We start from the raw sequence: 23,557 nt of genomic DNA, 5'->3' as shown, positions 1-23,557 counted from the left end.
CTTCACCGTCCATCCGTGCCACACGGTGGCAGTAGAACGGATAGTGAAATTGATCACTGAAGAAGCCTCCCGAGTATGTGACAGTGATGTTAGGGACGGAATAATCAGGTCAACCTTACTTTCTAGGCAAGCTGCGTCTAAATTTCAATCAAAGTCCCAATTTGTGACTATCTTTCCTGACAGTGACTAATCGGATCAGTTCATCCGGCCCAATATATGGTTGGTTGGTTGGATAGGCATAGCGGAGGAGCCCTAGGTGCAGCCACCTCTGCATGGTGGGCTCTAGGCTAGGCTATATTTCCAGGTGAGCGAGGATCTGCACAACCGCTTAACTGTACTGAATTTGCCCCCTTTTCTGGCCCCAGAGGAGGCACCCCTATTCCCCCAAAGTGCATATAACTGGCATTTTTATACTTGAATGTCAGTTTTCATAGCAACTGACATGTATTTAACCAAAAATATGTTTACTTTAACATAACTAAAATTAATGAACAACTTTGGTATTTTTTGTAATTTTCAGGTAAATTTTGAAACTTTGAGGCAATAGTTCTCACAGAAGATATTATCTGATTTGAAAAAGAATCTATACCTGAAATGTCCATGTGGATTGGCCACTTTTGCCAGATATTACATTTCTTTCTGAGAAAAAAGTGGCAAAACGCTGCACCCTAGTATGATACTAATAACGCTACATAACGACTCTGCATAAGGCCTAGAGAATTTACGTTCTGACTTTGAGGAAAAGTTGCAAATTGAGGTAGGTAAAGTGAAACGTTCTTGCGAAGAAAATTTTGCGAAATACACAGAACAAATACAATCCGAAATCAATAAATGTAACGGAGAATTAGAGTCTGTTGTCGAAAAGTTAAACGTTACGGAAAAACAAAATGAAGAGTTTTCAAAATGTATCAACGCTTTTGATGACTCTAATTGCGTTTAATCAAAAACAAAATAAGTGTGAGATCAAAATAGGTACATTGAATGGTCAACTAGAATCTTTAGAAAGTCATGTACATCGTGTGCATAGTGAACTCGTAGTAAAGACGGATAAATGTGAAAATTGGATGTCAAAACTTCAAGAGGTAGTTGAATCTAGTATTACTGCATGCGAAACTACGGCAATATCGCAAAAATCAGTGGAAGAAACACAGGCTGATATTAGTAGCAGAGTTGAGGCTATTGTTAACGATGTAGAACAAATAAAACAATCTCTTGTAGACAGTCAGGTAAAAAACTTCCCACATTCTAATTATGTTTTTTCGAATGTTCGGGTCAAAAAAGAAAGAATCGACGATCACGTTGACCAAGATACGCGTAGAGGTACTACACTTCGATATGTTTATATATCGTTTTGGCGTTAGTAGGCGTCCGTGACCCACTATGTGAGTTCCGGACGGCCGAAGCCTTTTATTGAATAAGGAATAATATGCCAAGTGGCTTGCCAAGGCATGAGACGAGGTTCCCTCCCATTTTGGGTAATTTTATATTTGTTTAAAGCCCGGAGTAGGCTATTTTCGTATTATACCCTTCTATATTCTTTTTAATATTAACCTTTTATTCTATCTTTAAACCTCATCTCAGGGACGGAAAACAGATAATAATAATAATGAGGGTAATATCTTCAAATTTAGGAGGGCAGGCACTATAAGTGTAATGGTCTGACAAACCATCCACTGCTCGGTCCATTCCTGGTTTATGTCTAACCGGAATGTAATAAATGTAGAGTAATGATTAATTAGTGTTGTTGTATTTGTAAGTGTGATGATGCATTTAATATTTTGAAAATGTTTACTTGTCTTTTTATTGCAATTTGATTTGTATGTGATATTTTCGTGTAGTATTAGTACTATGCTATTGATTTTTATGTTGATTAAATTTAATTGTGAATATCTTGAAATATGATATTGTTTCATTGATAAAAGTTTCATTTAGTTACGAAATAGTGAAATATATACATGTAGTCATGCAAATTTTATTGTTTCAAATAGTGCATTGAAATAATTTCGTTTCATGAATATCATGGAATAGCATTATTCATTGTATAATGGATATTTGAAAAAAATAATTACAATAGAGTTAAATTTTATATAAGTAATTGTGTTATGTAATAGTGTTAAGTATTTTGTGATGCATTAATAATTATTTTAAGTGTTTGAGTTAGTGCATACTAAATAACAATATATAATGTTAAACAATACTAAATATTATTGAATAGAATTAAAAGTAATAGTATATTAAATTTATGACATCATGCTGTGCAGGAAATAATGTGAATGAAAACTATTAGTGAACATTAATGTGTTTACCATTATACTCTTTAAAAAAACACTTAGACTTTATGGCCCTCGTCAGTTCCGAAAATCGTTCTAAAATGGCCCTTGCCTTTTAATCGTATTTCCGAGTGAACTTTAAAACTTGTATACGTCACACATAGTACAACACTAAGGATTAACCCTTTAAAAACCAATGAATAAATGATTTTGAAGAATTGTTTAAGTATCTCATACACTAATGCAGTGAAGTGAACAACGGTCCAGGGTTCTGTTTATTTTTCAGTTCTTTGAAAACAAACGTCTAGTCGAGCGTCTATATAACATTAAAGGATAACTCATATATTATTAGTTAAAAAAATTAACTTTCTAAGTTAACCTCGTACAAAGGCAGCTCTGAGAAATTTATCTTCGCAAACAGACAAAAGTTTATATGTATGTGTGCGTCTTTGCGACGCAGAAAATCCTTTCGCTTCTACAAATATGGTTATAAAATTTATTCCCTCTGCATTCTTAACCACAGTGCTTCATGGCTATTTTTAACTATTACATTATCCATTGCGTGGTGTTGGTGGCTGGGAGCACCTTTGTTAGAATGCACTGGCAACAGTGCATTCATTCTACAAGAAGACGCCAAACGTATAAGTTCAAGAATGACTTAGTGCTTCGATTTATTTAATTTGTGAGTAAGAAAATTATTGATAACTTTAAATAAGTAAATTATAACAAAAAAGAAATGTCTTAAATACAAGCAAAACATTCAAACAATGCAACTTGGTGAGAAGAGAATGGATAAAAACTTTTTCATTCAGATAGGTAGTGTTGAAAGGGTTTTTCCCTCTAAAAAGAAATTTACGCGAACGGGAACCGCGCGTTAATCTAAAGGGCCTCAATTAAATATAAAATCATACGATTAAAATAAAAATAATTGTCATCAGTATTTAGTGATGTCTAATTGAACCATATATATAAATTCCTAGTTATGCATGATTTTGTGTTTTTTTTTTTTTTATTTCCTGTAACCATTCTAAGTTTGAGGTCTCTATTTGGGTGAACATTTATTTGTAACCACTCCGTGTAATCTGGTCGCTGTTTGTGGTTCGTGGTCCTACCAATAAGTATCTTCCTGATACTTGAACTTACCTGGACAGGACGATGAAGGACCTCTCCAAGAAGAGATTACAAACTGTTTCCAAATCGCTCGTCGGTCTCAATAATGAGATGAGCATTAGGCGCCGAGAGGTTCGGGTGTCTCGTCTCGAAAACCTCACGGACAATCAGATGGTCATCCAGACCATAACGCACACAAATATCACTCATACAAACAACGAAAACACACTGGATTAAATGACACTATACTTATTTATTAGAACACTATTATATATTAAAAAAATAGCGAAGAGGAATGAACACAACACTGAACACTGAATATGTATAATAATTTTCGTCATTGAAATCACACTTTGCTCTTTTAAGGCAATATAGCCCTTTATATATATATATGAGATTATAATTCAGATTTCACGACAAATGCTTCTCTTACACCATTGACGCACTTGGGGGCTCAGCACTGGGGAAAAGTTGTCTGGATCGTCCCACGATGAATCCAGTTGCGGCGCCGAACAATCCTGAAGCGTAAAGGTGATTCTTCAGCAAAATAAAAAAAAGAAGTAGAATGCTAATGTTGGAGGGCGCGTGTATAACTTTTTAAACGCACAAGGTTCGTGAACCTGGGACTTCACTAGTTGGGGGCTAGCCGTAAGAAAACGTCCTTCACCGGCTAATAGGTTGTGCCCCTTAACACAAATTAATACTTGATTCCCAACGCAACGTGCGTGGTGGCTGCGTACAATATCGGAGTCAAACTCCCTGAGCACCAAAGCTCAAGGTACGGGTTGCAGTGGTCAATTAAAGAGGATTGGCAGTTCATTTCAAAAATCACTCAGTTAACTCACCTGTATGCACATACAAACAGAATATCGAAAAAAAAATTATGTTAATTTTAGTCAACTGCCTGCAATGCACTAGACACGGCGATAACTCTGGCGTGAGAAAGTACAGATAGCGAGCTACGAAACAACGCAGTTGGTGCCACTTTGGTCACTGGAACATCTGGTCAGCCCGTATTTCTCTAATCTATTGCAATGTTTCATAAGCGATTAAAGAAAGCACTTAATTCAGTTCCCAATAACTATAGAATATATACTGTGCATACAATAAGTCAGAGAGAAACACTGAAATGGTTCGTCACTAAGTGAAATGTTCTCAGCAAAAGCAATGTTTTAAATATATAAATGAAAAAGCGATGAAAAACTTCTTTGTCCAATTGTGTGGGAAAGAAGCAATTCCCACCTAAGAAAGAACTTATATGCGTCGCAGAATAAAGTATAAATTGGAAAAATAGTCACTGTCTTTACGAAATATACAGAGTGTCCACAAAAAATCCTTCTATAACCTGGTAGCGGTTATATTCCTGTATGCATAAAAACAAAACAATTTAAGTAACTAACTAACTCTAAGCTCCGTTCATACGTGTAATTTAATACGTAGAGTCAACGTTGTAAATACAGCTTAATATTATGCCCTTACACTGGGTTACTCAAGCACATTCTGGTCCCCGAATTCTGGGTTTAGTAGGTTGGGAATCAGAATATGCGGCTAAATCCAAAGTACGTACGGCCCTACGCCAATCCACAGAAGAGTTTTTGAGCACCCTCTCGAAAGTTGCTAGCACCCTACAAAAAGTTATAAAATTTTTAAAGACGTTTCGTTTGAAAAACTCTTTTTTATAATACTTTGAACTTCTGAAAGTTCATGAAAGTATTGATATTGAAAAAACATACAAAAATCTGGGTCAAAGAGTGATTAAAACGACTAGTAATGAAATTTTATTTGAACTCATGTATGTGCCATAAATACTGTTCCCAAATTGCTGCATCATTTTAAATATCAGAATAATTTTAAAATGAGATAAGGATATTTTAAAAAAGAAAAAAAACTTGAGATGGATCATCTTTATTCATATATCATTACAAATGGATAACTATTGACGAAAAATCACTAAATGTGTAGCTACGAATGTATAATAAGTAATAAACACAAAGATCATTATAAGCACAAAGTGAAAGTATATTTTCGTATCTATAGACATATTTCATATTTAAAGATCAAGAGTCCGATGAAATTACTCCGGCTATCGACTGAACATTGACCCAATGCATATGCTTTACCAGCAGTTTTCCTAATCTCATAAAGCATTTCAGAAATAAATCTCTTTGCGAATTAAAATACACCACAGTGAAGCTAAAATATGAGTAACCGTATCCCAAAATCCTTTCATTTGCGTGATTATCTACCTTCACTCAATAAGGACAGGAAACTTCGATAAAATCGAAAACAGTGGGAACAAAAAAGGAAAAAGATTAAAATTATGTGTGCATTGAAAATAAATTTACCACTGGTTTGTTGATCCATCTGCATTTTGTGGATGATTCACTAATGTGATATTCCACTGCACAAACGAAAGCATAAGACAATGTGAACAACTTCAACTACAGAACGTAAATTGGAATATTCAGAATATTTTGAAAAAACTATCTTAGTAGAGCCCTTTTGCTTTCAGATCTACCTGGTGATCAAAATCAGGAAATTCAATATTTAATAAAAATCGGACAAGAAAATGGTTTCCAAAAGTCTATTACTGAAGTGGTACAAGCAGGTACAACAGCAGATCGTCGGTACCCACCATCAACCAACAACCAGTGCCGAGGCTGACATTTGGATTCGTGTCACTCTGGTTCTCCGTATTTCGGCAAAAATTAAGAAATACTACAAAAATATGACATCAAGTCCTCAGACGTTTCTCCGAAATCCACAGGAAAATAGAAATTTCAAAGCTTATTTTTAGTGATCCCAGTAAAGTAGTGGTATTTATCAGGTTAAATGTCAATGTGACAAAATATTTAAAGGTCAAAAGGAATATCTGTACCGAATAGCTGAGCACATTCACACATCGAAATCTCTTAACTCACAACAGTTATCCAGATTGGCATCACATCTCAACGGCAATAACCACAACATTGCTAATTCATGTTTGTAGAGAAAGCAAAAACAACTACTGAACGAAAAATTAAAGAAGTCTATTACATTCATAAAGAGAAACCTACACTCAATGTAGGTAAAGAAAACATAAATGTGATTTGGAGCAGTCTTTTTACTACTCATTTCCGCCGTCTGGGAAGGTAATAAAAAAAATTTAAAAAAAAGTGAACAACAGTGAGAAGTGAGTTACCATTAATATCTATTTATGGGCGACAAGAAGTTATGCCTCGCACATTTTAAATCCTTTTTAACCACTTTTACCCATCCACAGTTCTTCCCATGTTTTAAATCCTTCTCAAATTGTGTCTAGGCTGAAGATGATGTTCTCCGAAAGTACTTCCTAAAGGATTTTTTTTTTTTTTTTGCTGTGAGTATTAGCCTTTTGCTTATATTTTTTCTACAGAACAAACGTTTGTTACACATCGTTAGTGGAAAGTACAGATATGTTTCTAAGTTTGAAGTTGGCAATTACAAAATTAAGTACTTAACTACATCTAAAATAATCTTAGAATTTTCATTTTAAATATTTATAAAATCGCATTCTTCGAAATCCCCTGACTTCTTCCGGTGTTTCCATATTTCCTAACTTTTCCCGGTTTTCCAGGTTTATCGTCATTCTATTAAGTATCATAACAAATGTGGCATGGAAAAATGCAAATGATCGTATTGCTAATTACTGAGTTTATCAAGACTAGCTACTGCAAAATGTAGCTAATAATAACTTTTTGTACGTTTTCATTCAAAACGAATTTATGTAATGTTGTCAAGGAAGTGTATACCATTTTACTAACAAATAAACAACGTTTCTAAAAACGTACATTACATTCAGTTATTAGAAGAAGCAAAGGCAAAAAACTACAAAAGGAGAGAATTAACTTTACATTTGGTTGAAACGAGGAGCTCTTGAGAAAGGTAAACAATAGTTTTCCAAATTGTAAGAAACGATTTCTCAAAGCTCAGCACTTTTAGGAGTTTCCTAAGTATGAAGGAGCAAACGCGTAATCTACAGAAGCAGTAAATTAATTCCCCATCGAGGTCAAAAGAAAGAAATAATAGATATTATTATTTTGTCACCTGATACAGAATTCAGTCCTTTATTTGTTTAACAGAAAACCTCTTTATTTTCACACAATGTGCAAACATGAACTCTATTTTATTTTTCATTTCAGTGCTACTAATATACAAACCTTTGTAATTCTAATAATGTACTTGCTTCATAACATTAATTTTCCTGAAGAAAACCTAAACACTAGTACAAATGTCACATGAGCTATTTACTTTACTTTATCTTCTTTATTTATTTATTTTTATCTTATTCTAAACTCCTTATTACAAGGTTAAATGTACTTGTGACATATGAGTTTTCAGACTAGGTTTCTGCCAAAAAGACTTTCCACAGATGTTACAGCTAAAACGTTTATCAACATTATGTGTTAATAAATGGATTCGCAAACTTTCTTGGTGGCGATATGCCTTATCACATCTAACACAATTGTATGTTTTTTCATTACTGTGAACCAACAAGTGTTTTTGAAGATATTGCCGGCGTGAAAATGATCTCGAGCAGTAACTACAACAATATGGTTTAATATTTGTATGCGATAATAAGTGTCTCTTAAGATTGCATTGAAACGCATACGACTTCCCGCACTGATGACAAATATGTTGCTTAAACCCTGAATGTTTACCTAAATGAGACTTTAAACATTCTACCCGCGCAAAAGATTTCTCACAAATATCGCACGTATGAGTCTTTTTTGTCGCGTGAACTTGGATATGCTTACGTAGATCACATTTTGTTCTGAACTTGTTTCTGCACTGATCACATTCGAAATTTTTTGTCCCAGCGTGAATTAATAAATGCCTATCTAAATGTGAAACCCTAGCGAAGGACACTGCACAAATGTTACATTTATAATGTTTTGCATCCGCATGAATTTCTATATGGCTTTTCAGCACATTCCTATTGGTAAATGGTTCTTTACTACCGCACAAGGTTGTTTTAGTATGACTTTTTATGTGTGAACGTAATTTACTTTTCATATGAAATTTTCTTTCACAATAATCACAGAAATACGTATTTAAATCGATATGAGTTCGTACCATATGTTTACGTAAATTGCATTCTTTTGAAAACATTTTCGCACATATTTCGCATCTGTATGACACATTATGAGTTAGAAAATGTCTTTCTAAGTGAGTTTTTGAAGAATAACTCTTTTGACACTGATTACATGAAAATATCTTATTTGCGTTTTTTACTTTCATTATCCTTTTGCGTTGATATAACAGTGATTTTCTGTATTTGTCACCCTTGGATTTATTTCTATCTGTAAAAATTGATACAGAAGTTTTCCCCGAATTAGAAGGAATCAAAGTCTTACAACTATAACATCCATTGCATTTGTTCTGAAAAGGCTTCTCAAAAGTTTCCAATTGGTAATTTCCATGTTTTTGCACTGTACAAAATACTGATCCACTTTCCTCTGCTAAGTTTGAAATTCCTTTCGTTCCCATGCTGCCACAATCAATATGTTTGCAATCACCTCCACTAGAAGAAAAACGATTTAAAATTACAATAATAAGTAATATAATTCTAAGTAATATTACTGAACAAACATACAATTTTTAAAAAAAATCAAAACTTATGTAAGAAATTAACACACATTTTAAAATAAGTGTTCTGGTTCTTATGTTGCTTACTAGTTTTGTAATTCTTCCTTTATACCTTATCTTGATCTAAGATTTCATATACAATCATGCACAATATCAAACATACTGTGATACAGTAAAATACGAAAGGAAAGCAATTAGGTCAACAATTATGAATAACTGCATCGAATATCTTCTTTCATGCATCGACTCATTTATTACAAAACAACCTTGTAATTGATTAATCTACACTCTTTATTTAAACAAGTACCTCATTTTAATCGGATTCTTTTCCCTGGGTTATTGAATTCGATTTCTGAGTCCAGAGGTTGGTTCTCATGTTTATGTCAGCATATGAGAATGTGCGACATCTCATATGCGACTGACTTGATGTGCGAATCGAACCGTGCGTATGTTATCAGCAACTTTGTAGAAGAATGTCATATTATTAGCATCCTTATCATCTTTATTCATTTTGTTTTATATTTATTAGTTTTACTTTTCCTAACCATGTCTCGTCAAGAATTCGTTTGACAACTTCGAATCATAACTTATCGTATTCATGGTAATTACACGTTCTTAATTTCTTGGTATTTATCATTATTATTATCATTTTGAGGTTTAACTTTCCACAATTATGCACTGAGACTAAGGGAGACGCTGATAATAAGATGAATGATAATGGTGGAATGACGAAAATGCGAGAAAAGAGGAGAATTCCGAAAAAAGAAAAAAACAGCGTTTGTCCACCATAAAGGCCACTTTGCGGGAGCTGAAATCGAACAAAGGATACCACGAGTCAGAGGTGAGCGCTCTACTACTAAGCCAGTGCAACAATTGTTTAGATTAACTTTCAGAAAGAGATGATGTAATATTTTCACGGTAGCCAGCATGTGAAAGCAATTCCTTTTTCTTAGAGAGCAAAATTGCTGATATTCAACCATTTTCACTATCTGTAAGAATTTTCGCAATTCGTTTTCCTCCAGATACCTGCATGTGTAAACAGCAATTATGTGTTAAGCCCTGTAATCCTCTAAAAACAATACTATGGATATCAAACCAGGACTCATCGAGATATACTGTTTTCTCACTATCCTCTGAAATGACCTACAACTTCAATCATAAAGTACTTCGAAATTCCAATATTCTAATCATTTTGAGTTGTTCTTTTTCTTCTTTTCGTTTCACTAACTAGAAATTTTGCAGCTACAATTTACATAATTTCATTTTGCATTTATGCAAGTCTATTACATTGTTTTTATTATTATTATTATTATTATTATTATTATTATTATTATTATTATTATTATTAAGGCTTTTATTACACAATTTTTTGAAAACACAATCAAGGACATTGAAAAAAATATCTTATTTGTTTTCGATTTTTAAGTACTTTCGAGGATTTGTTTTAAAAAAAAAAACTCACAAAACCACAAAACTGTAAACTACACATTTTTTTTTAAATGGTTCTACACAAGACAAATTATACTCCGACAGAGTATTTTCTCTTCTAATTTCTATTTCATCACCAAGAAGTTCAGTATATTCCCGAATGTCATTATCTTGGAAAGCACCCATAGGATATGTTTTTGTTTATTATTTATTTACTTAAACTACCAGATCCAGCATGGAAGGACAAATTACATTGGAATCATCATTAGTGCTGCTGGCCACACATTAAAACCTGGAACATCCTGACTGCTGAACATAATCGCTCACACTAGCATACGCCAGCTCGGCAAAATTTAAAATTAAAGTTCTAAATATATTAAAAGAATTACTCCAAAATATACCTGTCAGTCGACGTATTTTCTTTTGTAATTTCTTCAAAAGGGAAGGGTTCATCCACAAACATTTCTACGAGGATAAGTAAGACCCCCTAAATGCCATTAACGGTATTCAGAATTGAAAAGAAAGGTGGAAGGTAATGTTTGGCAGCAACTCCTTTCTTTCATTTCGTTCGTTTATTGAAGTTCACCGACCTTTTTCAGCAACGAAGGAAGCTATGTGAGACGTGAACCTACAGTTTAACGTGTAATCCGAAAACCTTAATGTCTTCAAATCTTTAATGCTCTCCCACCGCGAATGGTCCCAGGCCCTAGATACTAGACCAGCAGGAAGGGCATATTGTATTTCTTTGGTAGACTAAGGAGTATTATTTTCCAAGAGAAAATGCCTCTGAAACATTTGCACTAATATTACAAATACAATTCTGAATGCTGAGTAATGATCAGAAATACAACTAAAGGACTGAGTAATGATTATTTCAGATTTACCCCTGGAAGGACTTTCATTATACGGGAAAGAAAATAGTAACGGTAATCTACGTTGAGCAAGATTAGAGATTTGCCCCGAGAGGAAGTTTAAATACAGCTTCGGGGCGGGAGGAAATTGTAATTTCCCCCGGGATAACCCCGAAAACATTACTTTCACTGATAATCCAAGACAATAATGTTAGTTTTCTTAGAAAATTTAGTATAACAACTTTACATTAAATTTATTACAATGCTTTTGTATCTTTGGTATGTATGTCAGTGCCAGTACATACACAAAGTCTGAACGTACTTTGTATGTTGCTAAAATGTTATACCTTATTACTTGCATTTTGCATTCTCCTGCTTCATCCTTTGGTGTATCGTTCCTTACAAGTAACATTGATGTATCTAAAGATGAATTGTACGTTTCTGTTTTGAGTCTAATACTACCAACGAGACTATCCAATATATAGTCCTTGCTGTTGTCATATGAAGAAAAAGATGATGGTGTATCGTTCATTGCTTCTTCTAGTTTAATTCCCTGCTTATTTTCCATCAATGAAGCATCTATTTCCATGTCTTCGATATTATTTTTTCTCTCGAGGGTACCCAGATGAAAAAGATCCATATTTGTATTGCTTCTTTTCTTCCTTTAAACTTAAAATGGATTTCAATTCCCTTTGCTCCTGACAAGAATTCGTTTCAACTATACTTGGAAAATGATGATACTCTATTAATTTGACTTCAACTGATACAAGGCAAGTCATAAACTTCCTTCTATCAATATCAAATTAATACTTTTAATTTCTGTTTGAAACACCTGAGAAGAAAAAGAAAAGAAAAAAAGTAAGCACAAAATGTACCATATCTGCAACAGAAATTCTATATGAAAAACACTTTGTAAATTTTCTTTTTTTTTTTTTTTTTTTTTTTTAAGAGGCGGAGAACTTCTTTATGTTGAAATAAGAAAAATGTTTTTAATATCCATGAAATTGGCTTTATTTGACAGATCATTTTATGGCAGTAATGTTTGAACATTATTTCGGGCATGTGGCCACCATGGCTGGCGCGTACATGGCGTAATTTGGAGGTCTAATTTTCACATACTCTTCGCAGTAAATAAGACTATATTTCGGCAATAACGCGTCAAATGATGGCTTCCAAGTGCTCAATTGTTTCTGGTTTCTAGACGTAGACACATGCGACTTTACATATCCCCAGAGAAAATAATCTAATGGTGTCAAATCGCCGAACGAGGTGGCCAGTTAAAAGGACCATTTCGTGAAATTAACTTTTTTTTTTTTGTAAATTAAATGTGGCGCTCATTGTGTGGCATGTAGCGCCATCGTGTTAAAACCACATGTCTGCAACATTAATGTCTTTCAATTAAGTCACGAAATTGCTTAGTAATCATGTCTGTACCGTTCACCGTTGACTGTAACGTTCTGACCAGCATTATTTTTGAAAACATCAGCACTACGCTGCACACCATCAACTGCTTGTTGTGTCCGCACTATACGAAGTCTTACGGGATGCGTGTTATCGTTTAGAGTAAACATATTGCGAAAACGATCCATAGTTTCTCGAATTAATCGCTCTGATGGACGATTATGAGCACCGTAAAATTCGCGTAATGCCCGATGAGTTTGTCGAATTGAACCATGGATTTCAAAATAAATTTGCACAGTTTGCAAACGTTGCGGTGTGAGTCTATTCATGATGAATTTCCAAACCAAACTAACCTCAAAACAACCGAGTTCTACGCCTCTAAAAAAAAAAAAAAAAAAAAAAAAAAAAAAAAAAAAAAAAAAAAACTTTATATTAGGAGTATCATAAGCACACTAATCAAATTAGTTAAATAAATATTTTTACTACTCAAAAAAGAACGACAAATCTCTACTTACAGCGGAAAACAGAAGATTAATTGTGATAACATGAAATAAGTTTAGCACTTACTGGGTATAGTATTTTAGTACTGGGTCTAAACATTTTCGACAGTTCCTGTTAACGTCCTCAGTAGAGTTGCGTAATTCATTCGCAAATCATTTCACTTTTCATGATGTCATCTTGCACTTGAGCATAGTTGAAGATTGCTGAGGTCAGAACACTTTATAATCAATTTGTTGCACTTAAACAACTCTTTCAATGAACTGACTCTTATGAACAACTTTACACGAAGACTTCTTTTTTTACTTATCCCCCCCTCCACACACACATACACACACACACACACACACATATATATATATATATATATATATATATATACAGTGTCTCTCACCTAACTTTGCGACCTCAAATATTTCCGAAATGACAAAAAATGTGACAAATCTAGTTTCGCAAGAATGTACTCATGCCAGGGGCCAACTCGAAAATTTCAAATGGAAACCCCCTATTTTTATTGCAGATTCTGATTCTACGATCAAAACTAAGCAACTTTTACTTGAAGAACTTTTTCGTTGTTCTAATAGATAGCGCTGTAATCGCAAAAATATGAATATCATCATACGTACGTCCCCTAACTTTGGGACCTCAAATATTTCTGAAGTAACAAAAAATGTAACAAATCTCGAAGAATGTACACATGTCAAGGGCCTATAAAATTTTGTGAGCACCAAGCGCCCCCAGGGTCCCATCATAGGGCCCCAGAGGCCAACTCGAAAATTTCAAATGGGAACCCCCTATTTTTATTGCAGAATCTGATTCTACGATCAAAACTAAGCAACTTTTACTTGAGGCACTTTTTCATTATTTTAATAGATGGTGCTGTAATCGCAAAAAAATAAATATCGTATGGACGTCTCCTATTTCTGCGACCTAAAATATTTCCGAAATAACAAAAATGTGACAAATCTAGTTACGGAACAATGTAGTACCCATGTCAGAGGCCTATAAAATTCTGTAAACAACAAGTGCCCCCAGGGGTCCCATCATCGAGCCCCAGGGGCCAACTTGAAAATTTGAAATGGAAACTCTCTATTTTTATTGCAGATTCTGATTCTACGATCAAAACTAAGCAACTTTTACATGAAGCACTTTTTCGTTATTCTAATAGTTGGCGCTGTAATCGCAAGAAAATGAATATCATCGTTCGTACGTCCCTTAACTTTGCTACCTCAAATATTTTCGAAATAACAAAAAATGTAACAAATCTAGTTACGTAAGAATGTCAGGGGCCTATAAAATTCTGTGAACAAGTGCCCCCAGGGGTCCCATCATAGGGTCCGGAAGAAAACTTGAAAGTTTTAAATGGAAACACTTCTTTTTATTGCAGATTCTGATTCTGCGATCGAAAATAACGAACTTTTAGTTGAAGCACATTTGCGTTATTCTACTAGCTGGAGCTGTAATAGCAAAAATAATTGAATATCATCGTATGCTTGAACGTCACCCAAGGCTAGTGATAGTCTAAATACCTCGAGAAATACACTTGCAATTTAAGTACGTGTCCAATTATTTTAAAAGATCTATTCAACTAACATAAAATGAAGTTAGCTTCATCTTCCCAAAATTCCAAATAGAAATCCTCTCCATTAATGCAGATTCGGATACTGCTGTTACCTTTCTTATGCAGTAAGCAATATCTAATGAAGTCTTCTGTAAGGCAGTAAGCAAAACACCAGTTAGAGAAAATATACTGTGAAAAAATTGCAAGAAGAAAGCAAAACTCTAAGTCTTCTTAAATGTCCTTGAATAAATGTATCATGTTCAACTCCTGACTGATCTTCCAATAAGTTCACTTTTTTCATAAACAGTAGACAAATCGTAACGAGTAATTTAAACTTGTTGGGAACATGTGGTAATCGTCGACATAGAAATTCACTAAGAAATTTTGCGCACTTTGCTGATTTGGAGAAAAATGTAGCATGCCTACTGACAGTAGCAAGCAAGGTACGACATTCAGGAATATTTGAAGCACTTTGGGACAGGGCAAAATTTAAACAGTGTGCATAGCAATGAACAAAGAGAGCTTGTGGAGGATACGCCTTAATATTAGCTTATACTCGTACACTGTGTATTGAAGAGGCCATCATTGCATTTCCATCGTAGCTCCGCGAGACAAGTTTTCCACCGCAATTTGAAAAGTTTTGAATATCCCTTAAAACAAGATTAGGAAGTGTTGTCGCTGATTGATCCTCGACATTTTTACATTTTGGAAGTATCTTTCTACCAGACTTCCTTCAGTCGTATATCGATAAAACAGGGAAAATTGTGATTTATTCGAGACGTCAGTTGTCTCATCAGCTAACATGGCAAAGAAATCTACTTTACTAATTGCTGATTAATTTCCTTTTTAAGTACGTTGACAACAGATACAATTAAATCATTTTGAATACGACTTGCTACATCTTTGGATATCGTTGAAGTATCTAAAAAAGTCATACCGTGTAGTGTAGTCCAAAAGCTCTAAATAATTACCTCAGTTGTTAGACAGTTTCGATCCATCATCCCTTCTAAACAGAAGTTCCAATTTCGCAATAAACAAATGGCATTTTTAGGTCTTTTTTCCAAAAATGTTTCTATTGCGCTTTAGATTTTTATTATGTAGAACAATGCTTTATTGTGGTTGATCACTTAGCTCACATTCAATACGGACAGTTTCAAAAGTTGCGAGTGCAAGAACCAATGTGAATAGCAACATTATGATTCTGGATTGCGTTAGTTAAATTATTTAGCTTCCTGTATTCTCTAGTTGGCCTAATGGAGTTTTTGTAACACTTAAACATCAAACAATTCCAACAAATCAGCCTGTTATACTTAAATTCCAGTAAGCCAATCACATCTTTCGTAATTGGTATTCTGAAAATGGCGAGTATATTCTTTTGTTTTTCGATTAAATTTGGCAATACTGACGTTGGACTTCGCTCAGAAATATTTTTTTCTTTTCTTCAAGTGTTCTTCGGAAAAACGGCATGTTTAACAAATCAGCTATAGTATCATCACTAGAGACAGGCGAAATAGAAAATTTCATATTTTAAACTACACCTCGTAGGGCAATGGCAACGAAGATACTAATATTCCATGTTATGCTGAGTCAGAATAACATATTTAAAATTTTCATATTTCACAATACAAGGGTAAGTCAATACATATATGCAATATTTTTTCTTAATTTCTTTCCAGGTTGACTCTACGGCATCGTGTGATCACCAGACGTTAGGTGTCACCGTTCATTTCGCCTGTGTTAAGTTGCAGCCTTTTCATGTTAACCCGCCTTTGTGCTGTTGCGAAGTAAAGATGACCACACCACTCTCTGGGCGCACCAGAGTAGAACAGCGTTCTGTCATAATTTTTTTTTTTTTGTGGTTTGAAGGTGTACCCGGAGACGAAATAAATAATAATAATAATAATAATAAACTTTTAGCACAATACGAAGATAATGTGTTGCCATAGCAAAGTGTTTACCAGTGGATTGACCAGTTCAAAAGTGGTCGAACAAGCGTGAAGGATAGGGAAAGAGCAGGGCGTCCAGCTGCAGCATCAACTGATGGTATTGAACGAGTCCCTGTTCTGACTCTGAATAACAGATGAGTGACTATTGAAGAAGTGGCAATCCATATGCAGATTGGTCATAGTTCTGCGTATGACATCATGCATAACCAGCTCAACTTTCACGAAGTCTGTGCGAGATGGGTTCCGAAAAACTCGAGGAAAAGCACAAGCGAAACCATGTGAGAATCTGATAGCACCTACTGGACTGTTATGCTAACGAAGGTGAAGTGTTCCTCAGGCGAATTATTACTGGATATGAAACGTGATTCATCACTTTAAAACCAGAGAGCAAACGCCAGAGCATGGAATGGAAGCACCCCGGATCTCCTGTCAAGAAGAAATTCAAGAGTCATCTTTCTGTAGGGAAAGTGATGTTCACAGTATTTTGGGGCTCGCAATGGCCAATCCTAGAACATTACCTGGAGAAAGGGTCAACACTAAATAGTAAAAGGCACAGTGATATGCTAGTAAACAAGTTGAAGCCTACAATTCGTAATAAGCGTAGAGGTCGATTGTCGGAAGGTGTTCTTGTGTTGTATGACAATGCGAGTCCACATACTGCAGCCCACATCGCTCAAACTCTTCAGACGCTGCGTTTCGAGATGTTTGAGCATCCTGCATATAGTCCCGTCGCATCTCGCTTTGTCGGATTACCATCTGTTTGATCTACTTAAAGATGCTCTCAGAAGCCGTCGATTCAGCTCCGATCAACGGGTGAAGAAAGCGGTGCATTCGTGGCTTGTTGCGCAACTTTTTTTTTTTTTTTTTTTTTTTTTTGAGAATATCGAAAAATTTGTTCAACGGTGGACCAGGTGCATTGAAAGCAGGATGACTATGTTGAAAAATGATGTGAATAAAAACATTTTTTTCTTGTGGTAATAAATAATAAAAATTGATTGCAGATACGTATTGGCTTAACCTCGTATTTGACAGAATTTTCATATTTAGTAAAAATCTTCATATTCTTTATGTATCGTATGCACAAACTGATTTCTACCTTGGATCCAGTGATCTTGCATCGCTTTCAAGAAAAAGCACACTTTCTCTTCTCATTTGTTTGTTTATTGGAGTTTAGAGGCCCTCTTCAATACCGAGGCTATGGGAGGTGGACCTATAATTTAAGGTACAACCTGAACCACAGAAATACATTAATGTTCTCCCGCCGGGAATCAAACCAGAACCCCGTGAACCAATGGGTTGCACCCTAACCGCAAGACTAGCATGGAGTGCTTTCTCTCGCATGCAGAAGAGATTATTTTCTTATACCGTAAGATCAACAGCGATTAACCGTCTATCTTCCAGTTATGCCTACTGGTGGAGGGAACTCCTTTATCGAATGAAAGGCGATGGATCATCTAATTTTTGGCGCTGGAACGTTTTAAGATAAGCCTGCATCCCCATTTCTGTGTCAGAAGGCATCCCAAAATAGCAAAGTACCGAATCTCACGGTAGGCCAGAAACCGTCAGAGTTAAATCAATGATCTGGGAACCTCTTTGAAACCAAAGAGGAGTTACAATCCCAGCCTTGCCTATTTGAGACTAGAACTGATTGGCAATATGTCTCTTCACATTAGGCTCACCTTACTTTATGAGACAGAAAAACAATACCAGTGTAGAATTTACTTATACCCCAATATATATTTAACTTTAAACAAAAATGCACTTCATTATATCCCATATGAGACGGAACTTTGAATAGTAACACAAAACTGAGGAAACTGAGATGGTCATAGTTGGAATATTTTCAGGCCCCTTTATTTTTATTGTACATTATTGAAATGAAACCGCTAATTTTTCGTCTCAAACTGTCGTAGTTTAAAGGAGACGAAAGATTAATGAAACTGAATGTTTATGGAAAAAATAGTGGAATTAGAAAATTATGGAACGACATGACCTGGGATCAAAGGAGGCACTCCTCCCAATAGAGGTGAGCGTTCTATAGCTTTTTTTTTAAATTGCTCCAATCAGAATACTTGTTTCCATGGTCTTCTAAATCAATCTTCTACTTAATCAAACGTGACAGTGATATGAACACAGGAGCTTATGGGACAGTTAAATACATACGCCCATAAGCTAGTATGGAACATATGCCCACACTTTCCAAAGGGACTCAGACTGATCGACTATACCACACTGCCACAGCTGGTCCACCGCGCCCTCTTGTATGTTACCGTATTCTTCAAGGTACAGCAGGCGCGCATCTTCTTCTGAGGGGTACAAAGTTTCGGGGGGTGATTTTAATACTATAAAACTTTGCGTCTATGTAGTATAACTTGTAATGTTATGCACCCAACAAGACGATACGTAATTGTTAAGTGCTGCCACCTATATTTTCATATATATATATATATATATATATATATATATATATATATATATATATATATATATATATATATATATATATATATATATATATATGTGTGTGTGTGTGAAATGTAGGACCAACTTTCTAATGTTACATCAATCATTTCTCTGCTAAGTATAGTTTCATTAAGGAAGTTTACAAATGTATGTCGAGTTAAGAAGGTTTTGTTTAGAGGGAGTCTGCATCTGGTGGAACCTCCCCGTGAGTGCACTGATGAGGTACAAGACATTAGCAACGCAAATTTTTGTAAGCTTTTATTATTGAAATAATGGTATTAACTTAGCGCCTGATATGCTTTAAAAAGTTAATGAATGTCATTTAAATGCAAGGTGATTTTTTTTTCTTTTAACTTTGCCCCAAACTTTCATACTTTAATCATTACGCATATTCAAAGCCTTCTGCACACTACAGTCTATATTCGCATACACAATACACGAGCGAGAGAGGCTGAAAAAAAAAAAAAGTACGGCCAGTGCCGGTCTGGCTAGGTCGGCTGTTCGGCGATCGCCGAGGGCCCCAGAGCCTTTGGGAGGGCCCGAACGCATGGGAAAATAAATATTTAAAACTTAAAAAATAACTTAATTATCAGATGTTTAGAATACAAAAACAGAATTAATTACTAATAATTTTAAAACACAACAACATAGTTTAAGGTAATGCTTGAAAACCAGTTAAAAAAACAACCAATACCAGATTTACACATAATGTAAAACGGCAAAATATGATTATTAAGGATTTAAAAGACAGCATAATATATAGTGTCATGATAGATACTACTCAAGATATAGCAGTAATGGACGAAGTAGCCGTTTGTGTTCGTTATGTTATACAGAGTAAAATCTATGAAAGACTTCTTGATTTAACTATAGCAGAAGATACCTCTGGCGAAGCACTATTTGAACAATTACAATCATCACTTGAAAAGTTAAATATACCTCTTTCAAATATGGTTGCATGCTCTTTTGATGGAGCCAGTAATATGAAAGGGTACTACAATGGTCTTCAAGCACATTTGAAGAAGGTAAACCCAGAAATCATATGCACTCATTGCATGGGACACGTTCTCAATTTAGTTATAGCAGATTATATTGTAAAGTGCCTCCAAGCAGAACATTTATTCGGGCTTGTGGAAGAATCCGCTTGCTTTTAAAGCAATTCATACAAGAGAATGATCGTGTGGAAGAAATTTACAAAGAAACATCATTCTGGGTGGGCAAAGCTATATCGATTAAAAAAAATAGGTGTTACTAGGTGGTGGAGCAAACACAAAGCTCTATCATCCATAATAGATTTACATTATGATAATGTTGAATCTTCTAAATTCGTTACATTTTTGTCAGTATTGTTAGATATGTCAACAGGCAATTTCGATTGCAAAACAAAATTTACAGTGCGTTTCTTCTAGGACAGTGGTGCAAATTCGAAAATTTGTTTCTAGCTGTAGTCATGCTAGACATGTTTTCAGTTACTTCTCCTGTGTCCATCTTTCTCCAAAGCAAGTCTTTAGACTATGCAAAGACCTGGCAGTCAGTAGATGCATTATTACACGAAATTAGAAGAAAAAGAAGTGACAAAAATATTAAAAGATTGCATCACAAATGTAAATCCCTGGTTAAAGACATCAAAGCTTATTTTAGGAATGGGGAAATTGATATAGAGGGTGATTTTCCAGAAAAAAGAATTCCCAAGGTGAAGAAAATGCCTTGTGAACAAGTTTCCGACGAAGCTAGAAATTTGTCACATGACCAGAAATACAAAGCACTATACTTTAACATTCTCGATTATGCGAGTAAAAGTATAGAAGAACGGTTTGTACCCAACAAGACCCTACTGCTTGATTGTTCCTGGTTAGACCCAAAAAGGTACGAGGATATAGTTGCAATGGAGGTAGAAGGTTTTCCAGATGATTGCTTGCAAACTGTTTCTCAATTAGCAAACGTGAATAGAAGTGAGTTGTTGTTAGAACTGAAACAGTTTGCAAGCCAGTATCGTAATTTGAGTGCAGATTTTAGTGACAAGCCTGAAGAACTAGAAGAGAAAGAAGTGTGTAAATTTGTAAGAATTACAAGTAAGGATGGTGATGGTGATTCAGATGAAAGTGTGACATCTGAAGATAGAAAGAAAAGGTCTGAAACTCAATGTGGTACTAAAAGGAAATGTTTAAGATGTCTCTCATGTGCATTTCCCATTTTATATGAACTATCGTCACAGTCTGGATTATTTAGTAATTTATATACTGTGTTTAAATATATAATGACCATCCCATCCACTCAGGTAACTTGTGAACGAGTTTTTCCGAAATTGAAAATTGTAAAAAAACAGACTCATTGTCAGATATTCTTTAAGCGAGAACTTACTATCTCCCTTAATGTTGATGAATGTTGAGAGAGACTTGTTTATAAATTTAGACAAAAATAAAGTCATTGATGAAATTGCGGTGACAAACGAAGTTTTGAAAAGAAAATTAATGTATTGATATGTTCCTGATACTTTATAATTCCTGTGTACGTCTGAGTCATTTTCAATTTTACAATTATGTGCTTTATAATATTGTAATCATTTATTAGTAGTAATCAATAATTTACCTGTTTGTATTAATATAAATCTAGAATAACCTTCACTTTGTTAGTGCATACCAATATTTTCGTCTTTTTACAGTTATGTGGTCATATAAATGTTGTAATACATGTTAAATATTTGTTATTAGTTCTCATAGAATAAAAAGGATGTTTATAACTATACGGGTTTCGCATAATTTTGCCATATCAACACATTTCTCTTTATTTCACTCATAGCCTCATTACATCATATAGTACAATGCTGAACTGACGCCGAAACCTATATCATAATTTATATCTACGTTATATTGCTTAAGTATGTTTTACCTTGTCATTTATCGTAACATAGATAGATTTAAAATACTTCAGAAACTTTTTCTTCACAAACCTACCTTTAATCATTGTTATAAGTACCGAAGATACGCTGTGGAAAGTTTCTCGATCAGGGGGCCCACAACCAACTTGAGCCGAGGGCTCGTGATTGCTCCAGACCGGCACTGAGTACGGCTTAAGTACACATCACTAAGCAGGAACAGTCCAATCTGTCAACTGGATGCTTGGTTACAGACTTGTCATTATGGAGAAAGAATATTGCAGGCTTGCCTGTGTTCCATTCTCATGGATTCTCTCATTGGTTAAAGGCTATGCTGTAGTGGGTTGTCTTCGCTATGACTAGTCAGCACTGCATATTGCCTTGTTAAAAGTACAGAGAAGCCTGGCTTGTGTATATATCGGCCTCCGAGTAAGTAATCTTTGTATCGGTGCATAGCTGTGGTCTGCCACACCAGAGAGATGTACAGTACATTCTCGCAATGCGAAACAGATGTAGAAATATTTCAGAATTTCATTATTAAATAAACAAAAAGTTTAAACATTAATTTATAATAGTGATTCGTATAAGCATAAAAATATTTTGATGATATATCAGTTAATTCCTTTGAATCAGGCAATGCCCAAGCACTGCTTGGTATTTTCGGATGGATTGCACGTCACTGGTAGTCAGAAGCTTTGAGCTACGTCGTAGTTTCTTTTTAAGAAAAGCTGCTTCGCAGGAGAAAAGCTCCTTCACCTATTTGTTGAAAGAGTTGTTTAAGAGGCTGCCTTACTAAAAATGATACAAAATTTACCATTTTTCTTTTGCTTGATTACTCATCAGTGAAAGGAGATAATGAAATGCAAGTTACCACAATCATAGATAATGCTATTCTACAACAGAAAATATGAACCTGAAGAATGTTCAGTGTTACCATCCATAGAAATTACAGTGTTGCCAGAAAAACAATTTCCCTAAAATTTAAGTTAATGCAGCGAGTAGAGGAACGAACTCAACTGCATTTGATTACGTATCATGTTGTTTTGGTTTCTTGTGAACTACTTTTTAATTAACATTATTATTTAGTTTTAATACCTGTATGTTAAAACTATTTTGTTTATTACAAACTAAATACAACTATTATTTAAAAAGTACTTCACAGGAAACCAAAACAATATGATACGTAACCAAATGCAGTTGAGTTTGTTCCTCTACTCGCTGCATTAACTTAGATTTTAGGGAAATTGTTTTTCTGGCAACACTGTAATTTCTATGGATGGCAACACTGAACATTCTTCAGGTTAATATTTCCTGTTGTAGAATAGCATTATCTATGATTGTGGTAACTTGCACTTCATTATCTCCTTTCACTGATGAATAAACAAACAAAAGAAAAGTGGTAAATTTTGTATTATTTTTAGTAAGGCAGACTCTTAAGTGCAGGAAATTGGTTATCAAATTTTTTTGACCTCATCACTCTTTTACTAATCACACGCTTAAATAAGATGATATTGTGAGAAGTGAAATTGTTTGCCAGTGAGCTACCC

At 34.7% G+C, this 23,557-nt stretch overlaps 1 protein-coding gene across 2 annotated transcripts in view; it reads right to left on the bottom strand.

Moving 5' to 3' along the window:
- Positions 1-5,269: 5,269 nt before the first annotated feature.
- The window catches only part of LOC145671235 (uncharacterized), an 87,390-nt gene continuing 69,102 nt past the window's right edge, over positions 5,270-23,557 (bottom strand). The window contains exons 2-3 of one of the 2 annotated variants that reach the window (XM_081740135.1): positions 11,626-12,098; positions 5,270-8,922 (exon numbers count right to left, since the gene is read on the bottom strand). In XM_081740135.1, coding sequence (XP_081596261.1) covers positions 7,701-8,922; positions 11,626-11,906 — 1,503 coding nt within the window. In that variant the 5' untranslated portion in view covers positions 11,907-12,098 and the 3' untranslated portion in view covers positions 5,270-7,700. Of the gene's footprint in view, positions 8,923-11,613; positions 12,099-23,557 lie in introns of both variants that reach the window. The other variant, XM_081740134.1, reaches the window with a different exon arrangement.

This window comes from Thermobia domestica, chromosome 15 (assembly GCF_964235325.1).
Source record: "Thermobia domestica chromosome 15, izTheDome1.hap1.1, whole genome shotgun sequence".
Taxonomy (NCBI): Eukaryota; Metazoa; Arthropoda; class Insecta; order Zygentoma; family Lepismatidae; genus Thermobia; species Thermobia domestica.
Note: the sequence above shows the minus strand (reverse complement) of the source record. Positions and strands in the feature narration are given on the sequence as shown.